The sequence below is a fragment of the Macaca nemestrina genome, chromosome 3 (assembly GCF_043159975.1).
Source record: "Macaca nemestrina isolate mMacNem1 chromosome 3, mMacNem.hap1, whole genome shotgun sequence".
NCBI classification, from domain to species: domain Eukaryota; kingdom Metazoa; phylum Chordata; class Mammalia; order Primates; family Cercopithecidae; genus Macaca; species Macaca nemestrina.
In genome coordinates, this window is record NC_092127.1 from 88,903,318 (window position 1) to 88,924,208 (window position 20,891).

At 37.3% G+C, this 20,891-nt stretch overlaps 1 protein-coding gene across 9 annotated transcripts in view; it reads left to right on the plus strand.

Annotated features, from left to right (window-relative positions):
* Positions 1–20,891, plus strand: part of LOC105486358 (DNA damage inducible transcript 4 like) — a 92,472-nt gene that overhangs the window by 13,422 nt on the left and 58,159 nt on the right. For all 9 annotated transcript variants that reach the window (XR_011621145.1, XR_011621146.1, XR_011621144.1 and 6 more), the window contains exon 4: positions 17,549–17,639. Coding sequence is in view for 6 of the 9 variants with exons in the window: in XM_071093258.1 (XP_070949359.1) it covers positions 17,549–17,639 (91 nt within the window). In the remaining 3 variants the exon portion in view is untranslated. Of the gene's footprint in view, positions 1–17,548; positions 17,640–20,891 lie in introns of those variants that run through there.

Genomic DNA, 20,891 nt, shown 5'->3' on the forward strand with positions numbered 1-20,891 from the left:
GAGGCTGAGAGGCTGAAGAAAGAGACTAATAAGTCTAGTTTCTCAGAAAGAAACATGTAATAGAGACTTACAACAGAAGCCATGTCTAGTGCAGCCACCATGAGAAGAGATGGTGAATCCTCATGCTAATACCCCCCAGAACCAGGGGTTCTCAGGGAATTTGCCTGTGGGCCAGATTTGTGATTGGTGTCTGTTTACAATAACGTTTATGGTACACAGTAGATAAAGCAGAAATCGTACAGGCATTTCCAGAAGAAAGGGGCTGATGAAACTATTACATAACAAAACATACGGTATGCAGTTAAAGCATTTTTCCTTGGTAAGCAGGTCTATGCATATCTGTCCCAGCTGAGAGACCGAAGAAAGAGGCTCATAAATTTAGTACTGGGGTTAATCAGCAGTCAACATGGCAGATTCACATCCAAGATGGAGTCACGTTAGCCTCCACAGCAGTACATGAAAAGAAATATATAGCCTTAAATCCTTGTATGAGAAAAGAAAAAAGATGAAATTAGTGAGCTAAATGGCCAAGTGAAGACGTTAGAAAAAGAAATAGAGAAACCCCAAAAACTAGAAGGAAGGAAATGATAAGGATATGAGCAGAAATTGATGACTTCAAAAATATAAACAATGGAAAGGATCACAAAAAAAATAAAGTACAATTTTTTAAAAAGACTACTAATAAAATTCACAAACTGTGAAAATGGACAAGAAAATAATGGAAAGCATCCATCAGCAGCTACAAAAATGAAAATGTGGATATATAGACAGATACAATAGATAATATACGAAAAACAGAAGTACATACTGCAACAAAACTAAATCTCGATATTGCATTGACTGAAAAAAAGAGGAAAAATGATCAGTATAGTATAACATATTATTCATGAATCTATGTGTGTGCATATATATATATATATATAGTAACATTATAAAGCATAAATGTAAAAAATAAAATCTAAATTCAGTGTAATAGTTACCTCCAGAGAAAGCATGGAATGAGATCTGAAAAATCAGTATAAAAATATCTCTAATCTGGAATGCAGTTATTTTATCATTCTCTATATTTTTTTATTTGCTTGAATATTTTGTAATTTTGTAAAGGACTGGATGTACTCAAGGCATAGAGTTGTACATAGAAATAATGTGGCAACAGAAAAGGTTTTGAAATTACTCTGAAAAACTTGAAGGCAGAGACTTGGATTTTTATCTTTGTCAGTGTTTAGTAATTTCTTTGTTTAACAGATTAGTAAGAGGTGAATATGGCCTGAAATGTGGAGGCCTTTGCAATGCCACACTAAGAAATGTATAGTTAGTTACATCATTGAGCGCTTTCATGTTTATATGCTATTACAATATAGAATTTTGGGTAAATCAATCAGACAATATTATATATAATAATTTAATAGCCTTAAAGAGCCAAGAGGCATGAGGTCAGTGAAAAACCTATTGAGGTAGCCTAGGTAGGAGAGGAGACATGTCTAAATTAGAATAGAAATATTTTATGTTAAAATAATAATAATGATAATAATAATTAGTTCAAGGGCCATTATAAGGAAAAATGAACTGGCTTTGGATATGAGTCTAAGGAAGAGAGAAAGGAGGGTATCAGTAAATTTCTGGTATTCAGGTTTTTCTGCTGCTTGTTTAATGTAGAAGGCAATATTGTCATCCACAATAGGCAATGAGAGAACTTAGAGAACCTTAAACAAGATAGCAACCACACATCTTACATCTAGCATTATTTCCATTTTAATAACTGCCTTAAGTAGGGTTCCCAGGAAATAGACACTGAGAACGAGTGTCTATTTGCAAGCAGGAAGTTAATGTCCTTCCAGTCAACACCACTGGAAGAAAAGGGAGTAGGACTGAGCAGAGGAAATGGTTGAATGGTTGATACAATCTCAAAAAAAAAAAAAAAAAAAAAGAAAGAAAGAAAGAAAAAGGCTCTTAACTGATGTCTCAGGGAATTTTAGAGTTAGGATGCCATTTAGAGTTAATTACCCTGAGGCAAGAAGGTGTGACCTTTATCTCCTGCCCCACTGACTAGACACTAGAAATGAGCTGCCACAGGGTCGGAGTATGTGCCTTTGGACAAGGCAGCTCTTTTCAATGGAAAGCAATTCCTGAGGTGTTGGCTTGTCTGTGAGCAGTCAGTTCCCAACACTTCCATCAGCAGGGGTTATGCTTGCTCCAGACATGAAGGGAGAACCTGGGTGACACATCACAGTGTCCACCCTAGTCCCTTGCTTATGCCATTTGGATCCACTTATGTTATATAATAAGTTATGGGCCTAGCTCTTCCAGGATTCGAATTAGAAAACTGACAGAAAAGCTTAATGGGGCCAACTATAGCCCTCCCACATCCATTAAATCAGGGGACACACTGTGACCTGGACATAGCCCAGGACCCCATTTAAAATAGTAATAACTCAGGGGCCATTATGATGCTTTTTAAGTTTCAAGTTGTCAAATGTCAACTCAGACCCTCTATTAGTAAGGGTTCTCAGAAAACAAAACCAGCTGACAAGTGGTGTGTGTGTGCGTGTGCGTGTGTGTGTTTGCAGTGTTAAAAGAAAAACCTTAGATAAATTTAGCAAAGTTTAATTGAACAAAGAACAATTCGCAAATAAGGCAGCCCTCAAACCAGAATAGGTTCAGGGAGACTCCAGCATTGCCTTGTGGTTGAAGATGATTTATGGATAGAAAAAGGAAAGTGACATAGAGAAAATGGAAGTGAGGTACAGAAACAGCCAGATTGGTTACAGCCTGGCATTTGACTTATTTGAATATGGTTTGAACAATTTGCTGCCGTTGATTGACCAAACTTGGTGATTGGTAGATGAGTAGGTTATAGCCTGTTTACACATCCAGTTAGGTTATAGTTTACTATGTATGCAGAAACCTTCAGGCCAAATTTAAACTATGTAAGGAAGCGGCTTTAGGCTAAACTTCATTTAACAGCAGTTTGCTGGGAGAATTCCTTTTTGCCTGGTGAAGGTCAGTCCATTCTATCTAGGCTTTCTACTGATTGAATGAGGCCCACCCACATTATGAAGGGTAATCTGTTTACTCAGAGTCTAATAAATGACATGCTAATCCCATATTAAAACAAACAAACAAAAACCTCCACAGAAATATCCAAAATAGGGTTTGACCAAATATCTAGGCACTGTGGCCCAGGCAAATGGACACATAACTGTCATAGACTCCATGTCCAAAAGACTTTGAAATTATGCATTCTCCATTTCTACTGTACAGCAACCCAGACAAATGGCTATCAGTCACTTTGGGGAAGGACTAGAGGCATCATTATTTTGTACACGTGCCATGGGATTGCTGAATTTTTCCCTCCAAAATTTTCATCCTCCCCTTTAGTACAGGCACACCTCATTTTAGTGCACTCCTGTTTATTGAGCTTTGCAGATACTGCGTGTTTTACAAGTTGAAGGTTTTTGGAAACCTTGTGTCAAGCAAGCCAACAGCACCATTTTTCCAACAGCTTGTGCTCACTCGGGTCTCTGTGTCACATTTCAGTAATTCTCACAATACTTCAAACTTTTTCATTATTTTATCTATTTTGGTGATCTGTGATCAGTGATCTTTGATCTTGCTATTGTAATTTTTTGGAGGCACCAAGAACCACGCACATAAAAGATGGTAAACTTAATCGATAAAGGTTGTATCGCGACTGCTCCTCCAACCAGCCTTTCCCCCACCTCTCCCCTCTCCTCAAGCCCCCTTGTTCCCTGAGACACAATAATACTAAAATTAGGCCAATTAATAACTCTGCAATGGCTTCTAAGTGTTCAAGTGAAAAGAAGAATCACATATTTCTCACTTTAAATCAAAAACCAGAAATAATTAAGCTTAGTGAAAAAGGCATGTCACACAAGCCAAGATAGAGCAGAACATAGACCTTGTTCCAAACAGTTAGCTAAGCTGTGAATGCAGCTAAATTTTTTAAAAGTGCTACTCCTGAACACATGAATCATAAGAAATCCAAACAGCCGAATTGTTAATAGGTAGAAAGTTTTAGTGGTCTAAAGAGAAGATCAAACCAGCCTAACATTCCCTTAAGCCAAAACCTAATCTGGAGCAAGACCCTAACTCTCATCAGTTCTACAAAGGATGAGAGAGGTAAGAAAGCTGCAGAAGAAAAGTTGGAAGCCAGCAGAGGTTGATTCATTAGGTTTAATGAAACAAGCTATTTCTTTAATGTAAAAGTGCAAGGTGGCCAGGTACGATGGCTCATGCCTGTAATCCCAACACTTTGGGAGACCAAGGTGGGCAGATCACCTGAGGTCAGGAATTCAAGAGCAGCCTGGCCCACATGGAGAAACCCCATCTCTACTAAAACTACAAAAACTAGCCAGGTGTGGTGGCAGACACCTGTAATCCCAGCTACTCGGGAGGCTAAGGCAGGAGAATTGCTTGAACCTGGGAAGCAGAAGTTCCAGTGAGCCGAGATCACACCACTGCACTCAGCCTGGGCGTTAAGAGAGAGACTCTGTCTCAAAAAAAAAAAAAAAAAAAAAAAGTGCAAGGTAAAGCAGCAAGTGCTGATATAGAAACTGCAGCAAGTTATCCAGGACATCTAGCTAAGATCATTGAAGAAGGTGCCTCCTCTAAACAACAGGTTTTCAATGGAAAAGAAATAGCTTTTTATTGGGAGAAGATGCCATCTAGGACTTTCATAGCTAAAGAGGGGAAATCAATGCCAAGCTTCAAAGCTTCTAAGAGCAGGCTGACTCTCTTATTAAAGACTAATGCAGCTGGTGACTTCAAGTTAAAGCCAATGCTCATTTACCATTCCAAAAATCTTAGCACCCTTAAGGAAAATGCTCAGTATACTGTCTGCCTGTGCTCTATAAATGGAATAACAAGGACTGGATGACAGCACAGCTGTTTACAGCATGGCTTACTGAATATTTTAAACCCCCCATTGAAACCTACTGCTCATAAAACAAAAACTGGCTGGACGCGGTGGCTCACACCTGTAATCCTAGCACTTTGGGAGGTCAAGGCAGTCGGATCACTTGAGGTCAGGAGTTTGAGACTAGACTGGCCAACATGGTGAAACCCCATCTCTACTAAAAATACAAAAGTTAGCTGGGCATGGTAGTGGGAGCCTGTAATCCCAACTACTTGGGAGGCTGAGGCAGGAGAATCGCTTGCAACCGTGAGGCAAAGGTTGCAGTGAGCCAAGATTGCGCCACTGCACTCCAGCCTGGGTGACAGAGTGAGACTCCATCTCAAGAACAAAAATGACACAAAACAAAACCAAAACAAACAAATCAAAAGAAGAGATTTTTTCCACACATTGCTGCTTATTGACAATACCCTTAGTCACCCAAGAGCTCTGATGAAGATGTACAAGATTACGTTGTTTTCATGCCTGCTAACACAACATCTGTTCTGCAGCCCATGGATCAAGGAGCAATTTCAACTTTCAAGTCTTATTATTTCAATAATACATTTTGTAAAGTTACAGCTGCCATAGATAGTAATTCCTCTGATAAATCTGGGTGTAACTTTAAACCCTCTGGAAAGGATTCACCATTCTAGGTGCCATTAAGAGCCTTGTAATTCATGGGAGGAAGCCAAACTACCAATATTAACAGGAGTTTGGAAGAAGTTGACTTCAGTCTTTATGGATAACTTTGAGGGGTTCAAGATTTCTGTGAAGGAAGTTACTACAGCTGTGGTAAAATTAGCAAGAGAACCAAAATTAGAAGTGGAGCCTACAGATGGACTGAATTGCTGCAATAAAACTTGAACAGATGAGGTGTACCTTCTTATGGATGAGCAAAGAGTGTTTTCTTGAGATGGAATCTACTCGTGGTGAAGATGCTATGAACATTGCTGAAATGACAACAAAGGATCTAGAATATTCCATAAAGTTAGTTGATAAAACAATGGCAGTGTTTGAGAGGATTGACTCCAATTTGGAAAAAAGTTCTACTATGAGTCAAATGCTGTAAAACAACATCACATGCTACAGGAAATCCTTTTGTGAAAGGATAAATCAGTTGATGTGGCAAACTTCATTGTTATTTTATTTTCAGAAATTGCCACAGCCCTGCCAACCTTCAGCAACCAATACCCTGATCAGTCAGCAACTACCAACATTGAAACAAGACCCTCCTCCACTACCAAAAAGATTATGACTCCCTGAAGGTTCAGATGATCATTGGCATATTTTAGCAATAAAATATTTTTAAATTAAAGGGTGTACATTGTTTAACAGACTGCGCTACAATGCAAACATATCTTTTATGTGCACCGAGAAACCAAAACATTTCTGGGACTCTTTATTGCAATATTTGCTTTATTGTGGTAGTCTGGAATGATATCCACAATATCACCAAAATATGCTTGTCTATAGGTTCTATTCTAAATATTGACTTAATTCTGGAAACTGGATGGAAGATTGTGACTTTTTATTGGAATGGCTGCCTCCAAGAAGAGACATAACTTTGGGTGAGGGCACTCTCTGCAGAAGGTCTCAGCTGAAAATTGTCAGCCACCAAAACATCCAGCATTTGAGTAGATGAGTGTCCCAGACATGTATGGCACACAGTGGCATCCATTATGATTGCCACTCCTTTTAAGGTGAATGTAGAAATGAGAAATTAATGTCTGTTTGAAGTGATGGAAAGGAGATAAGTCTGCAACAGTTTAAATTCCAAATTATTAGGGCTCTTGTTGGTCTTAGCTCTGCATCAATCTCATTCGGGTAACTTACATCATAATGTTCTCAGGTTTGTGTGGAACAATTCTGACATATCAAACATAAGTCTAACTAGCCTAGCATGTATCTATAAATAAACAAAGGAAGTGTTTGCCAGTGAAAAAGGCTTTGCTAGGGTCTCATGTCTTTGTAGAGGGCGGAGAGAACATCCAGGAAGTTTTGACCTGACTCACTGAAAATGACATAAGGATAACTCCCTAAATGGCAGTACCACCTCTCCAAACTTCTTATGTCCAAAACTCTCCACTTATGATCTTAGGTGTGATGAAAAACAACAGAGGATGAGAAAACTGATTTTTAATAACCAGTCTACAAACGTAAAGGGTCCCAGTTGAAGTTGAAGCCCAAAATAACATATTATTGAGTATAGCACCACACCAGATGGCCTCTCCCAGATCTTGTGGGGGCGAAGAACACTTTATTTGCCTGAGTCACAGAACTACCGATGTGCACCATGGGAGCCAAAGTTCAAGACTGCTCTTGATTGAGAGCCCTGAAAACCATTGCTTTAGTTTTTCATAGTAATCAACTCAAATGGCTGCACCCCAAATTATTTCGTCTAGCAACATTTAAGTCATTGCAAAGAGTGGAATTTTATTAATTTAGAAATGATTTCTTTTTGCTTATTGACTGGTATATGTTGTGTTTCTCTTTAATAAGCAGAGGAAGTAACAGTAAATCCAGTTGAATGCTAATATAAACTGTGGGGTTTCTGGCCTCAGAGGTGTAAGTAGAAGTGCAATGAACAAGATTGTTAGGGGAAAAATGTATTTCTGGAATCCAAGCATTGCCATTATGGTTTGGTTTATCTTTATTACTCTGAGTTTCCAGAGTATTACAACAAATTACATAGTTTACAACAAACCTTTTATGATAGTCTTGTAATGTGTCTTTTCTATACTTTAATTCAAGTAGGAAAAATAAACAAAACAAAGTTTCCTCTTTAAAAAATTCAGGACTAGAATAAGAAAGCAAGCAAAAAATGTGAAAACAAGCAAGAAAGCAAACAAACAAACAAACAAAAACTTCCTCTTCAACGTGCCTTTCTATGTAGTTGCATTTAAAGCTTCTGTTAATAAGTACTTTTCCCCCATCACCTTTATTTATTTTACTTCTCACCTGAACCCTATCTTCACAAGATTTGCACTTATTTGTAAGGCAGTTTAAAAACTCATGTATCATGTCTAAATCATTTAAATGAAAGCTTTTGTTAATTTATAATATTTGATAATATACTATAGGAAATATGAGCCAGTCCTTTACACGGGGTGGTTGGATTCAATGTTATCGTGAACAAATAAAATGAAGGCTGTGAAGACTTGCCTTAGAAAGGACCTTTGCAAATAAAACCAAGCAGAGTGAAGCATCCTTCACTCTGTTGTACAGATTGTACAGATCAGGACAATTTAGATCATAAAGTGGTAGAGCTGTAACTACTTAATAAAAACAAAGGGGGGTATTAATTGAAAGCAATACTGTGCTGATGTAAAAATAAATGTAAAAAATATTAGTGTTAAAAAAAAAAGCATGCCTATTCCCAACCAAGGTAAAGCAGAGTTTCCCTAATTTGTGTAACGTGGGAATCACCTGGGTCACATATTAACAAATTTCCAGAGCTATCCCTGGGAGATTGTGAATCATATCTGAGGTCAGTTCTGTGCTTAACAAATCTCTCTGGGATTTGATGTGACTGGGCAAGTGAAGGAATTACCAGTGCTTCTGCTTATTCTAATACAACATTCCTAAGAAATCGTCCTTTCTGCCAAACTGCACTCTAAAAATAACAGCATTCACAGAAAAAAAAAATGATTAGAGTTAGTCACTCAAAACCAATATTGTAACCAGAGCACTAACAAAAATAATAACAGTCCTAATTAAACAAACAAAAAGCTACAACCATAAAGAAATGTTACAGTGGTAAATGTAGGATTTTATTATTAAAAGAAAAGGTGAAAGCTAAAAATGAAAGGGTGTGTAAGGAAGGATCTCCTTGTTGAATCACGAAGATAAGGACAAAAGAAAAGGATAGGGAGAACCCAATAATATGCACTTTCAAGTACGACCAAATTGATCCTAGAGAAACCCCAGGAGGTGAATGGGCTCCATACAGCATCTTCCTGAGGCACTGCCTCCCACAGTGTTCATGTAATTTACACTCAGTTTTGTGACTTGTAGGCATCTGTGGTGAAATTGCTTATGACCAGACCAAATTCCATGTCATATTGACATCTTCCCCCTATTTAACAATAGATTTTGAGGTAATGTATGTTATAGAAACACAGGTTATAGAAGTAATGGACTTAGATTGGGTATGTTCATAGCCACAGCGATGTAAGTTAAAGTAGCCTTTCTAAGAACATATTAAATAAGGATGAAGAGGCCTGAAATCTTCATACTTTCTAACCCCGTGACTTCCTTGCAAGCATCCCAGTCTTGCTACTGGCTTCACTGCCACTGCCCACATGGGAAATTGATTGCCACTCCTCTGGCACATGAATTCCACACAGCCCTGCTTCTTCAATGCTCTATCCTTCAATTCAAGGTCTAGGATGGCCCACTTCATGAGAAGTATCATTTGAACACTTACTTTGTACTAGACACTGTACTAGAATGTTGCTGGTTAATCTTCATAACCCAATAAGCAAGATATAATTTCTCCGTTTTCCTGAGGGGTAAACCTCAAAGGCATACTTAACTTCTTCAAAGACTCACAGCCATTGATGAGGTTGTGGAATCCAAACTTATGTTGGCTTGGGGTTCATAGCAGGGCCACACCAGCATGAGGCATTAAATGCTGGGAAGGCAAAGCTAGTCAGATCAAGGCAAGGTTCAAATGTAGAGGGGACCAAACACAAACACCAAGTTCTAAAGTCCAGGTAGACTGTGACTGCAGAACCCAGAGTTCAACACTGGATGAAGACAGGAGAAAGTGAGGGCAGCAATAAGCAATAAGATTTCCTTGGCCACTGCATGCACACCCAGGAGAGTTTGCCATTGTCTTTGTGGACTGGTCTAGAGGTGGTATGAAGCACATGAGCAGGCTGGCTTAAGGCCAGATGCAGGGCAGAGAGTGGATCAGCGTCTCTATCCAAGTGGATATTTTTCACAGAGCATCTTCCTTCCTATAGTCTACCTTAGGTCCCTGGACTTCCACTGCCATCTGACACTCTGAAAGATGCACAAATCCAAAGCCAAATGCCTGGGATGGAATCCCTGATTTATCACTAACTCTGTAACCTTGGTAAAGTTTCTTGTCCTCAGTTCTCTTGTCTGCAAAAAGAAGGTTAATACCTCAGAGTCATTGTGAAGATTAAATGATTTAATATACATCAAGCTCTTGGAACTGTGCAAAGCACAAACTTAGTAGTCTTTACTACTTGTTTCTAAGCATGACCTTTCAGTCCAATAGATACAGGACTAATAGGGTTTGGCTCTGTGTCCCCACCCAAATATCATCTTGAATTGTACTCCCATAATTCCAATGCATTGTGGGAGGGAACTGGTGGGAGATAACTGAATCATGGGGGCAGTTTCCCCATACTGTTATAAGTGAACACTGTTATATAGTGAATAAGTCTCATGAGATCTGATGGTTTTATCAGGGGTTTCCACTTTTGCATCTTCCTCATTTTCTCTTGCCACTGCCATGTAAGAAGTGCCTTTCACCTCCCGCCATGATTCTGAGGCCTCCCTAGCCATATGAAACCATAAGTCCATTACACCTCTTTTTCTTCCCAGTCTCGAGTATGTCTTTATCAGCAGCATGAAAATGAACTAAAACATGGCCACAAACACAGAGGGAATTAGCAGCAGAGGATGTAATCTAAAGCTCAAAAAGTCATCAAGAGTCTAAATTATCTCCAAGTTCCCTGAACACCAGGTGTGGACACAGCAGACTATTTTAGGATCCCACTCACCAAATACCCTGCAAGCCACACTCTCAAGGGTTCAAGGACTTGGCAGGAAGGAGTCCACAGGTGGTAGACCTTTAGAACTCTCCACCGTGTAGGCCAGAGATTGACAGATTCTCCAACAATACACTAGTCATCTTGACTTTGATTTAAGGCAAAATTCTAAAATGCATTACTAAAGTAGTTGTTAGCACTCACATGGGAAAGAAATGAAGACTAGGGGCCTTCATTTCTTATCATTTTTTATCATTCATTTATAGCAGACTAATCATTCTGTTATAACAGCCTGTTTATCATTCATTTATAACAGACTAATCTAATTTATTTCTTTGATTGTCTCCCTAGGCCATAAATTTAGGTCTAAAGAAATAGAATAACTGACTTCAAATATTTGAAACACTTGTGTGCATGAAGATTACAGTCATTCAACATGACTCCAAAATCCAGGGAACCAAAGCTGCTGAAAAACAGATTTTTCAGTTCGATAATAATAATGAAACGTTTCTAAAAGTCTAAACCACAGGGTTACAAACTTCCTATCGGTGGTTTGAATTTAACCCTCATGCCATCTTTTGTTTGGCTTATAAATAGTCACACAGCACTGCACGCTGCTGTGCAGCTGAACTTCCACAATCTGTGCAATTGTGTTCAGTGACCCAGAAATGTTCATATTATAATCCAAATTTCCCTCTTTTCTTCAGAAATCTAATGGTGTACAGCACAGCCAGCATTCCCTGATGGTATTGTGGATGGATATGTACATTCCGGTCACCTGGAATGTCACTAGTTTATATCACCTGCGCCTAGAAGGCATCTGAGTTCATGTCTCAGATAATCTTCTTAATAGATGCAAAGAAAGATCTTTTTCCATCATTAAGATTCTCTGATTCTCTAATCTTTTAAGCCTAAATGTCATTCAACAATCTCTATTTTTGCTTTTAGTTGTTTATGAAGGTAGCAAGCCTTGTGTGTTCTTTTCAATAAGAATCTAGCACCATTCTCTGCTTTAAACATATGTCTTATTTGGCAGCTCTTTGGCCAGCAGCTGCAACGCCTCTCTCTCTCAAATTTCAAAGTAACTTTAAGAATAAGGACAGGAAATGCAAGTGCTTCAAAAAGAACTTTTTGATGCACTCCTATGCTAATAAATGCATGTTGAAGAGTAAATTACTACAACAGCTATCTATTTTTAACTGACTTCCATCATATCACTTCAATACATGTTCCAATTAAATATATTGAATTTCCTGACCTTCAATGACACCAAAAATCTTTTCTTGCACTTTGGGGATTTTATTGATTTATATTCTTGAGAAAATAAACATCACAAAAGAAATAGTTTAATTAATGTGTTAGAGCTGACCATACTATTATCATTCATCAGAAAAAAAAAAACAGAATCATAGTAACATTGTTCAAAACAAAATGGTGATTTAAAAAAAACCAAAAACAATAGCAAAAAGTAACCTAGTAAAAGTCTGTGGGTATTAGGTAAAGAACGTAGTAAGCTTGTTTTTATGAAAGCTAAAACTGTTGACTACAACTTGGTTATAACATGTGGGAGGTTATGTTTCTAAATATAACGTAAATTAATCCTCTCGGTCACTAGGTATTACGCAGTCTCACTGTCCTTAAAACTCAATAAGATAATCCTCTTAATAAGAGGAAATAAGAAAATCCTCGGGGAACTTCTCAGAAGAAATGTGATATTAGTTTGCTTTCATAAATGTGTCTGCTAAATATTGTTAAAGAAAGCACTCATTTTTGTGATCACTATCCAGTAAGAAAATATATAGTAAATTATAAATTTATGGAAAGCAAGCTACTTGATACTTTAAAAAGGAAAAACCCAATTTTAAAGTATTTTCTTGTTTAAAAATGTCTAGATGCACCTAATACCAAAAGAAACCTATTTCCTTTATTTCTATTATTTAGGAAATAAAATTGTATGATATTGAAAACTTTTAGAAAACAAATACGGTTTGAGAAAATAGGATTTCCTGATTAAGAAAAAGAATACACTACTTAGAAACATCTAAACATCTGATCCTAAAACATTTTCAGATCAATTTAAAATGAATAAATTCTGCAAAAATATTTCAAATACGTTTGGTTCAAAGGCATTGCTAACATTTAACTCTCTGTAAGCTTAAATTATTCTAAATAAAATGAAGGAAACTTACAAATGACAACAACCTAACTATTTCCTCCACTTTCTTCCCAATAAATGTATACAAGAGCTGTTGTCTGAGATTGTAAAGAACTGTCTGTTTCCAGGGGCAGAGTGGTGCCTGGGGAGCAAAAGTTAGGGGTCTGAGTTTGGATAATCGAGTTAAAGTTTGCAATGCACAGAAATGAGTGAAAACATTACAGACAGAAGCCTAGACTGTCATTATAGTAGAATATGATGCTAGGAAAAGCAGATCTTTGAAATCATACAGGCTTAAATTCTTATGCAGGCATTAACAAAATGAGCTGCTTTTAGGTGAAAAAAAAAAAAATGACAGTAAAGGACGAGATACATGTCTTGACAGTTTGCGTGAGAAAATACTTGTTAATCATGCCTGTTCTATGTTCTCCATTCTGAGGGAATCATTAGCAGCTTATAGAGAGCAGTTAAGAGAGAAGAGGATTAAAGTAAGGACCATCTTTGACTATTCGGAAGACTTTCTTATAAAAGATAAGATCGCTTATGTGATCTCTCTGAGAATGATAGGTTGTGCCAATTGGCACCTCGATCAGATGAACAAGCACTTTGTAGCAATCAGAACTGCCTTATAATACTTTACAAGGAGATAAGCTGCTTCTCTCTGGAAAGAAAGGTTGGATGATCACTCAGCACAGATGCTGTAATGGCAAGACTGTGGTGGGCATTGAAGAACTCTCTTTGACTTTTGAGGGCCCCTCAACTTCTAACATCCAATTGGCTTTATAATTTTAAGTGTTGCCTTGCAAAAGTCAAGGTAGTTCCCATTATTTTGCTGCTTCTCTTTATTCATAAAATGGTTTAAAAATGGTTTTGAAATCTGTTTTGTTGTTGTTGTTGTTGTTGTTCTTACCTTTCTCCTTTTTATTATGTTAGAATTCTACTTGGGTCATTTTTTTCCATTGCGATCCTATCTAATCTATTATATTGGTGCTCATAATGATAAGTTATTCTCCCTAAAACATGTACCTGCATCAGAAAATTTCACTTCACCACTCCATTTTCATCACTGTCTGAAAAACTAAGAGAAAAAAACCCACGAAATTCACCTATAAAAAAGCAAATACATTTTTATAAATGACAAATTGTTTACTACTTCAAACCAAAAAAAGATGAAATTTTACTTTTTAAAAATTATTAGAATAATAATAGCTGCAATACATAACCCAAGCAGAGTGCCTTAGAGGAGCAAGGCACTGGTTAGAAGTTTTGCCTTTACTGCTTAATTTAGTCATTCAACAAACCTGCAGGGTGGAAATTACTATCCCCATTCCAAAAACAAGAAAACTGAAGTTAAGCTCTGTTAGATAACTTGCTAGAGGTTAAAGAGCTGTGAGAATTCACCTTGAAGTAATATTATGATTCTGAATTCTGTGTTTTTTAGGCCATACAGATTTCTTCCCCTTAGCAGGAGCAAAGTGGCATTTGGAACAGAAATTGTTTTAAAAATATTTAAGGAAATAACAGTGAGCAGGATATTAAGTGAAAAGCTATAAGGCTTTGAAACCACCTTTTGAAAAATTATAGTAGTAAGGGAAATTTAACATAATTGACTCCATTTTGCTTCTACCAGGCACAATTGCTTTTGCCCATTCTTGTGCAGAGAACATAATAGCCCTTTCCTTGAATTGATCCATTCGTTGTTCAAAGATTGAAACTGTATTTGTTAAAACTAATAAAAAGCCACAAGATTAGAATCATGGCAGAAGCCTGGACTTTGCTAAAGAACAGGCATGGTTAAACAATAACTATTCATTGCTTGCTTAACTTGCTTTTCTATAGATGCTTATTGCCCTAGAGTCATGTAACCAGAAGTCACAAGATGTGTTAACTTCCCCAACTGCTCCTATAGATAACATCACTATTGTTAGACCTAAAGGACTGGTCTTTGAGATCTTTCTCAGATTTAGCATTTTGGCATATTAAGAGACACGGACCTGTGACCCATACCAAGGAACTGACTCAACTGGTCCTGCAGCCCCTGGCTGGGAACTGATTCAGCTCTAGGTTCGACATACCTGTGATTCCATCCCCAACCAATCAATTGTTTCAGTTCCCCAGCTCACTGCCTGACAAAGTATCCTTAAAGATTCCTGCCTCTGAATTCTCAGGAAGGTGAATTTGAAAAATATCTTCTGTCCTCCTCTCACATCTGTCCTGTGATTATTAAACTGTTTCTCTGCTGCAACACCTGCTGTTCTCACTGTATTGGCTTTTGGAGGGCAGCTGGCAAGAAGAACCCATTGGACTGTAACAGCTCTAGTGCACAGCTTCCCGATTAAAAGATAAAGCGTCTCAGAGTCATATGTGTGAGAATGTTACAAGATATGTGCCTGAAACTTAGCCCGAAGAAGCTAAATGGCATGATATTACTAGGCATCACCAAATTGCAGAATTAGTCTCTTTCAAGAAACTGAAATAAGCTAATTAGAAAAAAGTGCTAATATAGAATATTTTAAAATTGTTTAGTGCTTCTTTAATTTACACACAACAAAGCTATGAGCCTTTTGTCAAAGAGATATCTCTACATCACATACTGGAGCACTTGGCATGGTGCTGGTACATTAAAAATGCCATGCAAGGCAAGACTGACTAACTGAAAGAATGAATGAGTGAAGGAAATTATGTAAGACAAAACGATGGGGTCATAATAACACATATAAGAATGTTTACCAGTACAGAATGCTCAGTGCTATCCTAGACTTACAGAATCTCTCATTTGCCCATTTGTAGGGCTTCTTCGTTAATAATTCATTCATTTGTATTAAGCATTTCCTCTGTGTCAGGTGCTATTCTAAGAACTTCACAGGTATTTTATCAGTTATTGCTCATAAAAACCCTTTGAGTATAGCATGGAGGCTATGAGCACAAACTCTGGAGTAATACTGGATCGATCTGTCATAGCATCTACTAACTGTGTCAGTTTGGGCAAGATATTTAACCTTTCTGTGCTCAGTTTTCTAATCTGTAAAATGGGATAAATAAAGTTCCTTTCTCATAGACTTCTTAGATAACTGTCTGGTATAGAGTATATTTTGAAAGTTTTTGCTGTTATCATTGAGATATAGCAACAGACTGCCTGTATTCTAATCCTACCTTCACCTCTACCTATGTGATCGTGAACAAGTAACTTAATCTCTCAGTGGCATGGATTTTTCATCTGCAAACAGATGAAAATAAAATATCTTGAGGCTATTTATCAATTAAACTAGTTAATACAGGTGACTAAAACAGTGTGTGGCATATAAAAACACTCTATATTTGTTGATTACTTTTATAGATGAAAAAAATGAGGTTTAGCAAAGGTAAGTGAATATTCTGAACTCACATGACATGTGAGTGTGCCCCTAGGTTCAAATCCAGACAGGCTGACTTCAGTGGCTTAATTCATTTTAGGTGGTCTTAAAAGAAATGTTGACGTGTTAAATACATTCTACCTAGCAATAACATTTGGGATTTTACCATAAATATTCCCGGTATGTTATTGTTTGAGACCTATATGTGTTGGATCCCAAGCAGTCATTTTTCTTACCAGTCTTCAGAATGGGAATACCTAAGTCTTAAAGACAACAGCATAAAATGTGGTGGATACTTCCATTTTCCACAGCAGTAATACTTGGTATGAGCACTTTCAGAGCATCTTAAATATGTCTTTCTTCCTTCCTCCTGTCTCAGTGCTTGTGACCAAGTCGCAACTGCATTGAAGCTCTTTATATCCTCCAATTTCTTATTTTCTTTTCTCTGGCCCAGAAAGACCATAGACTTACCCAGTTCCAAACATTGTACATTGGAAAAAAAGTATGGCTTTTGTAGTTACACAAACATTGGTAAATTAATATGGCAGATGGCATTATTTTGCAAATATTAAAGCAATGTTCTTAATTTCTACCCCTTTTAAGTCCTTGCAGCTTTTCCTCATCAGTTGAAGCCTTGAGGTTTATTGCTCTAGAGAAAGAAAGAGACTAGAATAAAGATACTATTGATTAGCTCTGATTCTCAGAGCTGACCTCTTTATGGAGACAGTGCACTTGGAAGCTAGGCTGTCAGGAGAGAGAGATATTTAGATCACAAAACCCCACTTTAAGCCTGTGGACAGGTAAGGCTGGCACTGCAGATCACAAAGCCCACAGTATGACAGAAAGGAAGTGGAAATCCTGCCCTTCCATTCTGGGTGAAGAGAAGCTGTAAAAAATGAGACATATGCGTTCTGCTCTCCTGCCTCTCCATAGGGGAAGTGTGTTAGATTTAGCGGGATGCCTAATCCACATAGGAGAGGTGTGGTAGCGATAGCGTAAAAGTTGTTCACAAAGTGTGATTAGATATGAGAAGGGTCTTAGTTGAGTTCTAATATAGACTTGCCCACTTGACCCCAAGATGGCACACAGAAGTCAGTTCATAACAGGACTTGGGTCTCCGGAAACTGAGTGTGGTATCAGTATGGTGAGGACAAATTGTCCAAGGACTGAATGGATGTCATAGACATCTTAGAGCCAATAACCAAAGAGAACCACTTGGCCTTGATCCTACATTTATAGAGAATAGACAACAACCTCAGCTTCTAAGGATAAGAGGCAAGCAATAGTCATAGTAAAACAAGAGGCATTTCCATAAGGACCAAGGAATCATCCACAGCCTTGAAAATAAATCTGAGGGAGTGTCCCTTTCCCTTTACCACAGGATCTCCCTCTCAATAAACCCAGATTCCATGTCGGAGAGAAGCAGGTTGAGAAGAAGAAAACCAAAATACTGGGATTTAGACCAAAAAACAGTAAGTTGCCTAAATACTCGAACCACTGTATTGGACTAAAGTTACTGGATTAGAATAAACTGTTTTACCCACCTATTCAGTAGATTAGGCACAAATGAAACTTCAGCCTAAACTACATTTTCTTTTTACAGCTATGTATGGTGTATGTAAATTGGTGACCATTCTCATACCAGTAGATTTTCTCTTTGAACAGCAGCTGGAGTTTTGAGAAATTTTACTAGCATAGAAGTCAATCTTTAAGAAAGGAATTATCCTTTATTATTGGAGCCCTTGTATCTTATCTAATACAAATGCTGAAGACACCGAAACTCAGAAATAATAATAACAAATACATACATATGTGTCAGTCATTGTGCTAAGTACTATACATGCATTATCTCAATTAAACTAATATTAGGCCATTTTTATGGATGAAGAGACCAAGGTTTTTGAGGTTTTTCATAATTTCACTAAAGTACATATGAGATTGGAATATAAGGCCGTTTTACTTCAGAGTCTGAGCTCTTAACAGCTACATATCCTCCTTAGAGTATGAGAGTGGAGCCACCTATCCATCATGTTCGTATTAGTAGTGCTGTATGAAAGAGATTTACAATAACTGTACAATATGTACACAGAGGTTCACAGAGTTTCTCAAGCTGAAAAATAAAAATAAAAAGGAAGGTAGGAGTGATGTGTGATTATTATTTCAGATTCATTCTCAGATGAATCATTCCTACCTTCCTTTTAGTCCTACTTCTAATCCATCACTCCTACCTACCTACCTAAAGATCTTACTCTGTTGCCTAGGCCAGAGTGCAGGGATGTGATCATAGCTCACTGTAACCTCAAATTCCTGGGCTCAAGTGAGTCTTCTGCCTCAGTCTCCTGAGAGCTAGGACTACAGTCACACGCCATCATGCCCAGCTAATTTTTCATTTTTTTTTAATTATTGTAGAGATGAGGGTCTTATTACATTGCCTAGGCTGGTTACAAACTCCTGGCCTCAGTCATTCCTCCTGCCTCAGACTACCAAAGTGTTGGGATTACAGGCATGAGCCACATCTCAGTGCCCCAAAATAAACGTTTTGCAATGAATGAAAGACAGGAAAGAAAGAAAGAATGGAAGAAAGTAAGAGAAGAATGGAGGGAGGGAGAAAGGAAGAGAGGAAAGAAAGAAAAAGAAAAACTTTAAAAATAAGAATTTTACATAGCAAGGACTGTGGTCACATAATATTTCCATTTAACTTTGCTGCCACATTGGCTATTGTTACATAATTGTTTTGATACCAAAGTTCTACCTGAGAGGGAAAGTAGATGGTTTAAATAAACAAATGAAATTAATTCTGTGGAATATAAGCACAAAGAATAGATTTTAAATTAATCATAAAAATCATTTTAATAAAAGCATATTACTATACATCTATCACTTCTACATTTCACCTTATTTCTCATTTCTATATACCTGGCTAATGTTATACATTTTAAAATATTTTGTGAATGAGTAAGTCCTAGAAATTTTTACTTGTTTTGAAGGCTCATTTTCTAGTATGGTATTAATTTGAGAACTGTGTGTTTTTAGTCTCTGGAAATTGTTTTTGTATAGAGGAAAATATACCACTGTTCCATTTCAGTAAAAAACCTGTTTTAAAACTTGCAATCTGTCAAGCCATTAAAATTTTATGTCCCAAAATGTGTTTTACTTGCTTCACTTTACTTCTAGTGAAAAATATTGACCTCTCCCTGACAAAGAAAAAGTCAGATGAGGATCTAGATCAGTGATTCCAAAAACATAGTACATGGACCCCTGGAAATCCCTCAGACACTTTCAGGTATACAAACTCAGAGTCTTTTTCATAAGAATACAATGATGTTCATGACTTTTTCGCAGTATTGACATTTGCACCAATGGTGCTTAAGCAATCATGAGAAAAACTGCAGCGCTTAAGCAGGAAGGCAGTGGCAGCCAATGTTCTTACAGTGTATGCAATAAAAATAATGACAGTGAGTGGAAGTTTCACTTGAAGTTCTTCATAAAACAGTGAAAATATTAAATTTCAAATCTTAAGTGTCTGTATTATTAATATTATTCTGTGGGTAGACATGGGAAGTATATGTAAAGTACTTCTGTCACAAACCAAAATAAAATGTTACTACAGGAAAAGCCTTGGGGCTTTCGAGTTGAGCTGAAATAGCCTCTTTTCATTGAACAACATTCTTACTTGTAAGATCAACTGAGAGTTCTGATTATGGTTATTCAGACTTGGGTATTTGGCAGATATTTTCTCAAAACTGAACAACGTAAGCCTGTTACCTTAAGGTAAACAACCAATTGAATCTGTTGCCAATGAATAAATTTGCATATTCAACAAAATATAGAATTTTGAAAAACTCATATCCAACATTGAGGTTGGCAGTTTCCCCATAATGATAGGCTTTTCTATGGGATCTGTGGTGATATTAATAAATGTGATGTCCAATTAAAAGAACTAGAGAAGCAAGAGCAAGCAAATTCAAAAGCTAGCAGAAGACAAGAAATAACTAAGAGCAGAACTGAAGGAGACAGGGACACAAAAAAACCCTTTAAGAAATCAATGAATCCAGGAGCTGGCTTTTTGAAAAGATTAACAAAATAGATAGATTGCTAGCCAGACAAATGAAGACGAAAAGAGAGAAGAATCAAAGAGACACAATAAAAAATGATAAGCGGGGTATCACCACTGATCCCACAGAAATACAAACTACCATCAGAGAACACTAAAAACACCTTTATGCAAATAAACTAGAAAACCTAAAAGAAATTGATAAATTCCTGGACACATACACCGCCCCAAGACTAAACCAGGAAGAAGTAAAATCCCTAAATACACCATTAACAAGTTCTGAAATCAAGGCAGTAATTAACAACCTACCAACCAAACAAAGCACACGTCCAGAGGGATTCAGAGCCAAATTCTACCAGAGGTACAAAGCGGAACTTGTACCATTCCTTCTGAAAATATTCCAAACAACAGAAAAAGAGGGAGTCCTCTCCAACTCAATTTTATGAGGCCAGCATCATCCTGATACCAAAACGTGGTAGAGACACAACAAAAAAAGAAAATGTCAGGCCAATATCCCTGATGAACACTGATGCAAAAATCCTCAATAAAATACTGGCAAACCAAATCCAGCAGCACATCAAAAATCTTATCCATCACAATCAAGTGGGCTTCATCCCTGGGATGCAAGGCTGGTTTAACATACACAAATCAATAAACATAATCCATCACA